This window comes from Rana temporaria, chromosome 12 (assembly GCF_905171775.1).
Source record: "Rana temporaria chromosome 12, aRanTem1.1, whole genome shotgun sequence".
In the NCBI taxonomy this organism is placed as follows: domain Eukaryota; kingdom Metazoa; phylum Chordata; class Amphibia; order Anura; family Ranidae; genus Rana; species Rana temporaria.
This window is the reverse complement of record NC_053500.1, coordinates 133,640,935-133,653,337: the sequence shown is the minus strand read 5'-3', so window position 1 is coordinate 133,653,337 and position 12,403 is coordinate 133,640,935. Positions and strand designations below refer to the sequence as shown.

At 47.5% G+C, this 12,403-nt stretch overlaps 1 protein-coding gene across 1 annotated transcript in view; it reads right to left on the bottom strand.

The window, feature by feature from the left end:
* The window catches only part of CA10 (carbonic anhydrase 10), a 181,191-nt gene that overhangs the window by 1,091 nt on the left and 167,697 nt on the right, over nucleotides 1-12,403 (bottom strand). The window contains exon 8 of the mRNA XM_040330765.1: nucleotides 3,622-3,796. Within this exon, the coding sequence (XP_040186699.1) occupies nucleotides 3,622-3,796 (175 nt within the window). The remainder of the gene's footprint in view (nucleotides 1-3,621; nucleotides 3,797-12,403) is intronic.

The following is a 12,403-nucleotide window of genomic DNA, read 5'->3' as shown; positions in this document are numbered from 1 at the left end:
GCCGCTGATAAGGGGGTAGCACTTGCCCTCCTGTATGGGCAGGGCCGCTGATAAGGGGGTAGCACTGGCCCTCCTGTATGGGCAGGGCCGCTGATAAGGGGGTAGCACTGGCCCTCCTGTATGGGCAGGGCCGCTGATAAGGGGTTAGCACTGGCCCTCCTGTATGGGCAGGGCTGCTGATAAGGGAGTAGCACTGGCCCTCCTGTATGAGCAGGGCCGCTGATAAGGGGGTAGCACTGGCCCTCCTGTATGGGCAAGACTGCTGATAAGGGAGTAGCACTGGCCCTCCTGTATGAGCAGGGCCGCTAATAAGGGGGTAGCACTGGCCCTCCTGTATAGGCAGGGCCGCTGGTAAGAGGGTAGCACTGGCCCTCCTGTATGGGCAGGGCCGTTGATATGGGGGTAGCACTGGCCCTGATAAGGCAATACAGCCAGCCCTCCTGTACTGGGCCTGGGCCCCATCAGTTCAAAGAGGGGCCCAGGCACCTGCTGAACAGTCTGTACTGCTGTACTGTCTTATTGCAAACACAGATCCTAACCTATCGTGTGTACGAGGCCAGAGAGTAAGGCCCCGTACACACAACCGGTGACCAGTTTCAGCAGACATGTTCGGTCGTGTGTACGGCCGACCGGACAGGTTTCCAGCGGACAGGTTTCCAGCGGACATTTGTCCAGCCGACCGTTTTCCAGCGGACAAAAATTTCTTAGCATGCTAAGAAACATGTCCGCTGGAAGCCTGTCCGTCGGACATGTTCGGTCGTCTGTACAGACTCACCGGACATGTCTGATCGGCCGCCATCCCTCGCATGCGTCAAAGTGATTCGACGCATGCGTGGAAGCTTTGAACTTCCGGGGCCGCGCACGTCGCCGCGTCATCGTCGCGGCGACGGCGTGGCCACGTCACCGCGTATCGTGTACGCGCGGATTTCTGTCTGATGGTGTGTACAACCATCAGACAGAAATCTCCGGGCGGACATGTCCGCTGAAAACGGTCCGGCGGACCGTTTTCAGCGGACAGTCCGTCCGTGTGTACGAGGCCTAACAGTCTGCAAGCAAGTGATGGGCTGGAGGAGACTGGAGTAAGCCAAGTGTATACAGTTGTCCCATCTGATTGATATACAATCAATCAATTGCTTGTTCTACTGGGCATCCCATATATTCCCATCCCTATCCAAGTTCAAATCCCTCAATAAAAATACAAAACAACCTCATGGACCGTTCATTGTCTCAAAAGTGACTGGGAAGTGAATGCCGGGCTTGGCAGGGTGACAGGTGGGCCACAACCTTCAGCATCTCCTATGGGGGTACCGCTACATAACCTCAAACTTTATTTTTTTATTTAAAGTAGTTCTGTTTTCAGCATTAGAAAAGATGCACAGCGAGCGCTTGTCATAACTGCTAAAAGAGGAAACGCATTCATATTGCTAATACACCAATTCCCAGTCGTTTTTTGTTTTTTTCCATCAAAGCATAAATGAGATTGGCATGGAACGGAACAAAAGCTTTTGCTTCATTATGTTCCTTTCTGAGCCTCAGAGAATTACATTCGCTGAGCCTTATATTATTGTCTGACAAGGAACCAAAACACATTATATCAATAGCCCTCCGCACTAATAAAAGCGTAATGGCAGTGGTACAACATGACCCCATTCCCTGGACGCGCACAATCCACCACAATACAGCTGCTCTTATAATATCAGCATAAATGGGAAGCAATCAAAGTCATCTATTAATAAGTAAGGTTATATTATCATTACTGGAACATGCTTAGTACATTAAACCAACTGTATCTGCCTTTTAAATGTATTTTTATATAATCAAAAGAGCATCTCGGGTCCTTTTTTAGTCTGTTCGCTGCCAGAGCTGTTTTTGCGTTTTTGCGCGCATGTTTAAAAAAAAACATTTTAGGCCTGAAGATTAGGCAGCCATGGAGAGGCTCGTCTCTGCCCCCCATCTCAGCAGTCGGCAGCAGAGAAGAGAACAAAAGTCCTCCTACAGATCCTGTGCCTCCCCCCTGGTCTTAGCATTTAGCAAACTCTAGCAGCTGACTCCGGCCCTCCTCTAGGCAAACTCCAGACCAGTTCGGAGGTCGGGTTAGAGATGAGTTCAGAGGACACCAAATACCATCTCTAGTTGGGAAACATTGGGCCAGATTCTCGTAGATCTGGCGTATCTCTGCGGCGGCGTAACGTATGTCATTTACGTTACGCCGCCACAAGTTTTACAGGCAAGTGCTTTATTCACAAAGCACTTGCCTATAAAGTTGCGGCGGCGTAGCGTAAATCACCCGGCGCAAGCCCGCCTAATTCAAATTAGCCGGGTAGGGGGCGTGGAGCATTTAAATTAAGCTCATTCCCGCGCCGAACGTACTGCGCATGCGCCGTCCGGAAAATATCCCAGGGTGCATTGCTCCAAATGACGTCGCAAGGACGTCATTGGTTTTGACGTGAACGTAAATGGCGTCCAGCCCCATTCACGGACGACTTATGCAAACAACGTCAATTTTTAAATTTCGACGCGGGAACGACGGCCATACTTAACATTGGTTGCCCTTCATATAGCAGGGGCAACTTTACGCCGCGCAAACCTAACGTGAACGTTGTAACTTCACTGCGTCGACCGCGCGTACGTTCGGGAATTCGCGTATCTAGCTAATTTGCATACTCGACAGGGAAAACGACGGAGGCGACACCTAGCGGCGAAAAAAAAAATGCATTTAAGATCCGACAGCGTAAGAGCCTTACGCCTTTCGGATCTAATGAATATCTATGCGTAACTGATTCTAAGAATCAGTCGCATAGATATGACGGCCCAGATTAGGACTTACGACGGCGTACATGGCGTTGCGCCGTCGTAAGCCCTTTGAGAATCTGGGCCACTGTCACCATAAAAGAACAAGTCCAGTTGACTGGAACTTACTACTATTAGGTACTGTAATACCTCAGATTGCGAGTAACGCGCGGAGCGCCCTGGAGTTTAGTCAGGGAGCTCCTCACAAATTAACTTGCCAAGAGTAGTTATCTTGGTTGATTGATAGGGATCTATTGATTTCTCCCTAAGTTTGGCCTTGTTGCACTTTCCTCTTCTACCTCTAGGTGGCCGGGTACTTGGTGGGACTAGATACGAGAAGGGCAACCCAAGGTCGGGTTATGGGTATGTGGGTGTCCCAGCCAATGGGCAGGGGTTTTCTTCAATCCCTTGGCCTGCTGGGAGCACCTACAACCTGCTAGGCTGTCTGAGGGCCTATCTAGAACTAAGAGGGCAGCGCAGGGTTGGCATTGCGGCTTGCAGTCCAAGCAAAAGTGACAGTTCTGCCGGCCGGAGAACCTGTCGTGGTCGGAGGTAGAAGGGAAGCTGTCGCCACTAAGGGACCAGCCACCTTTACCAGGGTCCACAGAGAGTAACCAAAGCCAATACCGGAGCAGTATTCTCACCGAACGGGCACAGTGGAGAATTGGAGAACTTCAGGCGGATGTCATCTATCTTTGGCCTTAGAGGTCCTCATTAGACTGGCAGAGGCTAAAGACTTTGCTGCATTTAGAATAAGTACAATTGTTTTTGCTGGTCCCTGGATTTGCAGTACATCATGATTGGTCATATCCTTGTGCTAACGAATCTTACCTTTATACTGTACTTTCTGTGCTCTGTTGTTTGGACAGTCTCTCCCTTGTAAACTAAAGTTGATATTGGTTCGGATGCAGCGGTTGTTGAGGGGCTGGACCGGTCTATAGTTATCGCTCATGCTGGAAAAGATCTGCGAGGGTTGGTTTTGGCTTAGCAGTCTTAATGAATGCATCTGGAAAACCAAAGAACATTTATTAGTTATTGAATCTGTGTGTCATACAGCTCTGACATCCTGTAGGGAAAAAGTGCCAACACATTCAGTTGGATTCACATTGTTGCAGTTTGTTAAAGAGACCCTTTTGCCATTCATGTCAACAAAAATCTTTCCATAAGCTTGCATATGTATTTGATCCATGGTATGCAGTGGCGTCGGGAGGGGGGGGACTGGGGGGGCTGGAGCCCAGAATGGGTCCCCGAAAACCCCTGGGTCTCAGGCATGTACCAATCTATTGTTAGCTCCGAGCCTGCCGAGCAGGGACCGATCTGATCCCGAGTGCGGCCGAGTGACATAGCAGGTCTGCCTTCTAGAGCCTGCAGCGCCTATGATGGACATCCGACTGGTCCAATGCCAGGGACTGTGGAACATGTTATGTCCATCATAGGCGCTGCAGGCTCTGGAAGGCGGCAACTACAATGCGGTCGCCGCACCACATCACTGTCTGTGAGATACCCGCTCCCCGCTCAGCGCTCGGGCGAGCGGCTCTCCTCTCCTCCTCTGGCTGCCTGCTGTGATGATGGGCACACCGCACACCATGGCTGAGCTGCTGCAGGACACATAAGGTCTGTCTCCTGGTCAGGTAGGTCAGTGTATGTATGTCAGGTAGGTCAGTGTATGTATGTCAGGTAGGTCAGTGTATGTATGTCACATCCGTTAGTGTATGTATGTCACTACCGTCAGTGTATGTATGTCAGGTAGGTAGGTCAGTGTATGTATGTCAGGTAGGTAGGTCTGTGTATGTATTTTTTTTTTTAAAGGTACATTTTTATTTTGAAATCTTTGTACATACAAAACAGACAATACAACAAACACACATCCTAGGCGAACATCGCCCGGTACATCATTTTACAAAACTTTGGTAGCTGGTACACATTGAGCATTTTCATAAAAACACAGGTCTGTGTATGTATGTCAGGTAGGTAGGTCAGTGTATGTATGTCAGGTAGGTATGCCAGTGTATGTATGTCAGGTAGGTAGGTCAGTGTATGTAGGTCAGGTAGGTATGCCAGTGTATGTATGTCAGGTAGGTAGGTCAGTGTATGTAGGTCAGGTAGGTAAGCCAGTGTATGTATGTCAGGTAGGTAGGTCAGTGTATGTAGGTCAGGTAGGTATGCCAGTGTATGTATGTCAGGTAGGTAGGTCAGTGTATGTATGTTAGGTTGGTCAGTGTCAGACAGGTGAGTTTAGTGGTCAGCATTGATGGGCACTAGTAAGCCAGGCAGCAACCAACAATTGAGCTTACCCCCCGCCACACAACACCACCGCCCAGCCAAAAATAAAACCCTCCACCACTACCTGGCCTTTTTGCCACCCAGCAACGCCCCTGATGGTATGCATGGTATGTACCTGTAAATGTCTCCCCTTGTGTAGACATCCAAAAGCTCTGAGAAAAATTATGTAGTTTGATCAAGGGTTGACAGTCAACATTTTTCAGGCCTGACAACTCACTAGGGGAGCCTCCAACCATAGATCACAACAAATAAAAACCTAGGAGTAACTACCTGTCCAGTATCCAGCACAATCATACTAACCCCCAATGAAGGGGGATTTGTGCCCCAGAAATGTGTTGGCCAAAACCCTTCGGTTGTGACAAAGATTTATATCTGAATCACCCTCTACAGATTGGAGCTCTCACCATTTTACTCTGTACATGGTGAATTTCTCAGGGACCCTACTGGGGCCCCATGGGGAATTAGCTGCCACATTCCAGCAATTATTTGGATATTTGATCCTTTGTCAAGCTCAGCATCCTAATTCCAGCTTTAAGAGACCCTCTTAGTCCCTTCAAAAATGCTACCTGAGCAATTGAAGAGCTCTAATACTCAACGGCAGCTCAAGTGGTCTGTGTTTCCTACATCCCTTCTGTTTCACTGCTACAGCCTCTGGAAGACTCTATGGCACTCAACTTACTCTATGGCACTCAACAATATCAGGAGTGTCGGGTGCCTGTGTTCCCTGCCATGTGCTGTGGCCTAATTTTCCGACCCCTACATGAGAGTACAGGACACAACGGAACATAGGGGTCACAGGATGGAACCACAGCTCACAGCGGGGGGACATATCCGACACTTCATTATAGCTGATTAGGAGACACTGGCCACTGGTGAAATGAGTATAAGAGCTCTTCTCTTGAAGTGAACATCAGGTAGGATTTTTCAAGAGACTGACATGGCCTCTTTACAGTATGGTCAAGAAAATAATCTATAAAGATCTCTCAAAAGAAGTACTTAAACACAAAGGGCCAGATCCACAAAGATCTGCCTATCTTTAGGCAGGCGTAGCGTATCTCAGATACACTACGCCGCCGTAACTTAGAGCGTAGTTTCCGTTTCCATAAAGAATTTGCGCCGTAAGTTACGGAAATCACATCGCAAATAGTCAATGCTTTCGACGTGAACGTAATTTACGCAAAGCCCTATTCGCGAACGTTTTAGGCAAACAACGTAAACGACGGAAAATTCTACGCTGTCCCGACGTCCATACTTAACATTGCGTACGCCTCATAGACCCAGGGGTAACATTACGCCGAAAAAAGCCCTACATAAACGGCGTAAAAAAAAATGCGCCGGGCGGACGTACATTTGAGGATCGGCGTATCAAGCTAATTTGCATACTCTACGCGGAAATCAACTGAAGCGCCACCTAGCGGCCAGCGTAAATATGCACCTAAGATCCGGCGGCGTACTAAGACGTACGTCAGTCGGATCGAGCCCACATTCAGTCGTATCTTGTTTTGTGGATACAAAACAAAGATACGACGGGGCATCGTAGAACTTACGCGGTGTATCAATAGATACGCCGGCGTAAGTTCTTTGTGGATCTGGCCCAAAATATTTATATGCCATCATGTCCATTACAAATCCATCACACAAGAGGTTTAGCACCTTAATTTTAGGATGGTGAGCCAGGCCATACAGTTCTTTCCCATATTTCCCGTTGGCCAACCATAGCACAGATAGGGTTTACATTTGTTGCACCAGCTAAGCTCCTTCAAGAGCACCCCAGGAGGGCTAAAGTCAGACTTTTTTTGCTCCGTGCCTTAAGAACAGTGCAGGAGGAAAGAAGAACTTGAATCGTTGCTGCCACAGCTGAGGAGTATGTCCCCTTTTTTACCCAGGTAGGGTGTCAGAACTGGGGGATCCTGGTGTCCATGCTACTGTTAGCCTGAGATCCTGCGACAGAGGTCTACTGCAAATGCTGCTGCTGGGAGAGGCTGACAGCTGATGGACCATATGTGGTTACCATGTGCTGCTGCCCTAAAAAACTACCTACTGCTGTAGGAGAAAGACTGTGGTGCACACAAGGCTGCTTGCTAAGTCTGCCAAGAACCCAGAGTCTGCCAAGAACCCAGAGTCTGCCAAGAACCCAGAGCTGTGCTGTGTTGCTACTGCCAGAGACTGTGCTGCTGAGAGCCCAGGACCATGTGGCTGCAGTTACTACTTAATGCTGTGCTGAGAGCTTCTGTCTGCCACATGCAGCTGTGAATCTTCCAGTTTTCCCGGAGTGTTCCAGAGAGACTGCAACTGTGTTACACAGGGATTGCGGGAGTGTTCCAAAAAAAAAAGTCTGCAACAGATCCAGGGGCTTTTGGTTTCCTGTTACAGCTTCTGGTACTGGCATGAGAGGGGGGACCCATTTGCTGGCCACCGAGGGACTGCTGTAAATCTCAAGACTTGCTATTGGTGGGAGGGCTCTTGAGAACTCCACCACTACATCAGGGCCCCAACACCCGCAGGACAGCTTTACTGTTATTTACTCCCACTGGCCAGTGGAATTGGAAGGGCCTTTATTCTGAAGATATGTCATCTTACTTACTTTGTTGAACCTTATTGTTGTGCCTAATCCTAAAGCTGGTATTACTGTAGCGCACCCCCTAAGGAGCCGCAAGTAATCTGAGATCTCCCACCCTGCACAGCCGGGCACACCAAATTTTCACAGGCACTCTTGAGTCAAAGAACAGTTTGTGACTTTGTTTTTTTGTTATTTATCGAGGGTAAAAATTTGGATAGGGATAAGCGGGTATGGGATGCACATTTGACTTCAACAACAACTTCAGGGACAACTATTCCTATATACAGCCTCTATATATACAGCTTTTCTTCTTCTCTCCAGCACACACTTGCTTTCAGAAACTAGCTGGAACACTTTGAAAGCCTGACAGTCACTTAGTCAGGTGCAGCAAAGGCTCATTACAGGCAGGAACCCGAGGCCTCTTAGGTGTGTAGCAGAATTTCAGTGTCCCACTTGCATCAGTCCTGTGGCTACCGATCCCACCATCACCTCTTCAGGCACTGCCAACCCACCTGGCTGCAGCTGCCCCTTTCACTAGCTCTCCATGCTAACTTCTCCCCACAGTCCTCCAGACTGACACTCAACAGGCCACACGGCTGACCCTCAGGAGATCTCCTAGATGTGTTGTCCTTCTCCTGCTGTCTGCTCTCCTTGCTCCCATGTCTCCAGGAAGAGCTTCCTCTGTGTGTTTTGGTAGGAATCTTTCAGCACCTGAGCCCCAGGCCCGAGGTCACCCCCCTCAGACTAGGAAGCACACTTAAGGGCCACCAACAGCCTGCTCAGCACTCCATCGCCATCTTCCCCCTTTCCCCCCCCCCCCAACGGCATGACTCATGCCTATTTATGAGGTGGCCTGCCCCCTGCAAGCTATTTACTGGGGATTGGCTAAGGACCTCATAAATATTCCAAGCAACTCCTCCTAACTTTCACCCACTAAGTCTGGAACATTCTCCAATGTCCCGAGGAACCAGAGAAGCTGCTAGGATGAGTCACCCAGCCCCGAGTAACTGAACCCTGACCCAGATTCATAGCTCAGGCTTAGCCCTGAGCTAAAACAAAATGTTGCCTACACTAACAACAAACCTATCTACATCTAGCACACATCTAGAGGGTGCTACATTACTTTCATAGATTTTTTGTCAAACCCATCCTTTTTTTACAGGACTTTTTTGCGTTAATGAAGCCCATTTCAAACTGTTAACAGGTGTGTCAGTGTTCTCAAGTCTAGGTACAGGGGCTAGTCATCATTGGAGTGACGGCAAAGGGACCCAAACAATTCAGCGACTCCTCAGGGGTAGCACCACACATTTATGAAGCTATCCAATTTAAACACAGTGTGAATAGAGGGCAAACCATTGACGAGTTCCGTTCATTATCTGTTCTGTCCCTGGGTCAGGAAATGTAGATAAATCTCCCCAATGGGACACACAAAGAAAAAGACACATGGCAGGAGTTTAACAATTTTCTACACTACCAAAAAGTTTAAATAAAAAGATTGTGTCTTTAGATACGTTTTAAGGAAGGTATGGAGTTGACCTCCAGGTTAGTTTGCTCTCATTTTCTTCAATACTATATGTATCCCCAGTGATGGCTTCTTCAGATTAGGCCAACCAACACACTTTACAGAGCCACTTTGATCCTGCATGTGGCTTTCTCATATATTCCCAAACGATTGCCTTCTGAGACCTCCGATTTTATTAAAATATTAGAAACAGGTTTTTAATTAGGATTCTTTTTCTGCCAAACAGGGCTGAGTGCTGGGGAAAGGTTGTATGTATTACAGAGCTGTAGAGAAAGGTGTCGGTGGGTCAAGAGGCGTGCGACCCAGAATAGGACAGATTCTATTGCATCCTTCCATTTTATACAAAAAGCCTGACATAGCTCTTTGTGCTCCCACCTTATCACATTTTTTTTGTTCTATCTACTTTCTGGGTATAATAGCAAATCCTACAGAGTGCTGAAAATATCCCAAAAACGCCTTTTAGTTCTTTTTAAGATGCAAAGAACAGAAATTTTAGCGATTATGTTTAAAAGTGGTGCACTCCAGAAGGTGAAGAAGAGAAAAGTAACCGAAACAGCGGGGCTTCAATTGCAGTGCTTAGGGCAAATGGCAGCAACAAAAAGCAAGATGATGTGAATTTGTGCCACCAGCGGTGTCAACGAAGATATGATGATAACACCATGAAACCTAGATTTTTTTTTTCTAAAGCTAAAGTCTAGGCAGCTATAAGAGATAGATATAAATTACTACCACTTTGTATTTATTAACATATTGCTAAATGTGCTTTTTTAAATGCAAGCACTTAAAGTGGTTGTAAAGGTTGAAGATTTTTTACCTTCATGCATTCTATGAAAGACGGTAAAAAATCTTGTGTGTTTCTCCCCCCAAGCCCCCCCAATACTCACATGAGATCTCTCTTGATCCAGTGATGTGCACAGGAGCCTCTCTCTTCATTGGCTGACACAGCAGCAGGAGCCATTGGCTCCCACCATTGTCAATCACAGCCAGTGAGCCAATGAGGAGAGAGCAGGTGGTGGGGCCAAGCCACGGCTCTATTTGTCTTATGGCTGCATAGAGCAGGGCTCAAGAGTGAGCAGTGCCCCCCATAGTAAGTAGCTTGCCAATGGGGGCACTAGTCAAGGGGGAGGGGCCAGGAGCGCCAGTGGGGGAACCCAAAAAGAAGAAGATCGGGGTTGCTTTGTACAAAACCTCTGCACAGAGCAGGTAAGGACATGTTTGGTAATTAAAAAAAAGCTGAAGCTTTAACATAACTTTAAAGCAGAGTTTCAGCCTTAAAAAAAATAAACAAATAAAAAAAAAATACCCCCCGCGATGGTCGCATCTTATATAATACATTCAGGCACATATAGTAAATTAAGTATTTTTTGTTAGATCTGCAAATGACTCTACCTCCTGAGCAAGCGTGCTCCCATCTTCAGTGTTGGATTCTGAAATCGGCTCGTAGCTCCTTCCAGAATACAGTGCTGCTGACTACCCAGCATGCGCCTCTCGATCTCGCGCTCACATTGTGGAGGCTGGCCATTGACTCCTGGGGTTGATGACACTTATATCCCAAGAGCCAATGTACAGCCGGATATGACGTACCCAAAAAAAGGTGATAAGCTTTGAAAAAATGGCAATGTGATCAGCAGCAAGTTCAAAAATTGTGTGAGGCCTCGTACAGACGAGCAGACATGTCTGATGAAAACGGTCCACGGAGCGTTTTCATCGGACATGTCTGCTGGGATCATTTGGTCTGATGTGTGTACACACCATCAGACCAAATTCCCCGCGGACAGAATACGCGGTGACGTGGCGGCGACGTGACGGCGACGATGACGCGGCGACGTGCGCGAACCCGGAAGTCCAATGCTTCCACGCATGCGTCGAATCACTTTGACGCATGCGTGGGATTTCGGGCCAGCGGACATGTCCGATGAGTCGTACTGACCAGCGGACATGTCCGACGGACAGCTTTCCAGCGGACATGTTTCTCAACCTGTCCGCTAGGCCGGAAAATTGTCCGGTCGGCCCTACACACGACCGAACATGTCCGCGGAAACTGGTCCGCGGACCAGTTTCAGCGGACATGTTCGGTCGTGTGTACGAGGCCTAAAACTCCGCTTTAAGTACCTGAACAAAGCTGGTCATACATGGACTTAAATTCTGTCTACTCTTTCCACTCTAAACCAAAAAAACAAACACTTAATTGACTTTAAAAATAAAAATGGCTTTTCCTGGTGCCTCCTGGTCTTCATGGTAGCAGCAGGAACACTGGCCTCCTCTTCACTAATATAACTGAGACTCTCTTGTTTCTCGCCAGATCCCGTGTTCTACTCCTTTTAATTTACATGTGACCGATTTTTGCTTTATAGCCTTATTAAGAGGTCGAATTATATTATCCGATGCTAATAGGCTTTTTGCAATAATCACAGCTCCTCCTGAAATGTTTAATGCCTCATGCTCCATATAACCCTGAACAGTACATAATTTCCCAGCAAGTAATTACATTAAACATATAACGACCTACATAACAGTTTTTCCCCAGAGTTGTGTGGACATCGGTGTCTACTCATAGCAAAGACAGTTGTGCCGCTATGGATAATTACAAGGGTAAAGCATAGTCCGACGGTTCAGCAGCTATAGAGTCCACTTGTCAAGTACTATGGTGCTTTAGGCAGATATTATGCGCCAACAGAATGACACAGTGCCTGATAAAAAGAACTCTAATTTGCAGTTAATTAAGTTTTACGGAAGTCCGTTCATGTTTATGGGGCTTAAATGACCAACCGGGCTCTGTGACAAGTTTAGTCCATCCAGCAGTTTCTACCATGCAACCATACTTCATCAGATACCTGGTAGGGAAGTTTCTGAGTGAACAGCCTGCAGCCAGAAAGTTAGCCTGCATGAATCAGCCATTTTATTAGCTTTATGGTCGGTCATAAAACTAGATTTCCTGCAACGAGCACCAAACTAACTTCTGCTGATTGCCAATTAAAGGGTCTGACCACTCAGAACTAATTATTTCGTTTTTGGCAGATGCTAGAAAGATAAACCCCAAACAGGTTCTTCTATCTATTGGGAACTCTCTGGGTAACAGGTTCTTCTATCTCTTGGGAACTCTCTGGGTAACAGGTTCTTCTATCTCTTGGGAACTCTCTGGGTAACGGGTTCTTCTATCTCTTGGGAACTATCTGGGTAACAGCCTGGTTCTTCTATCTCTTGGGAACTCTCTGGGTAACAGCCTGGCTGGTTCTTCTATCTCTTGG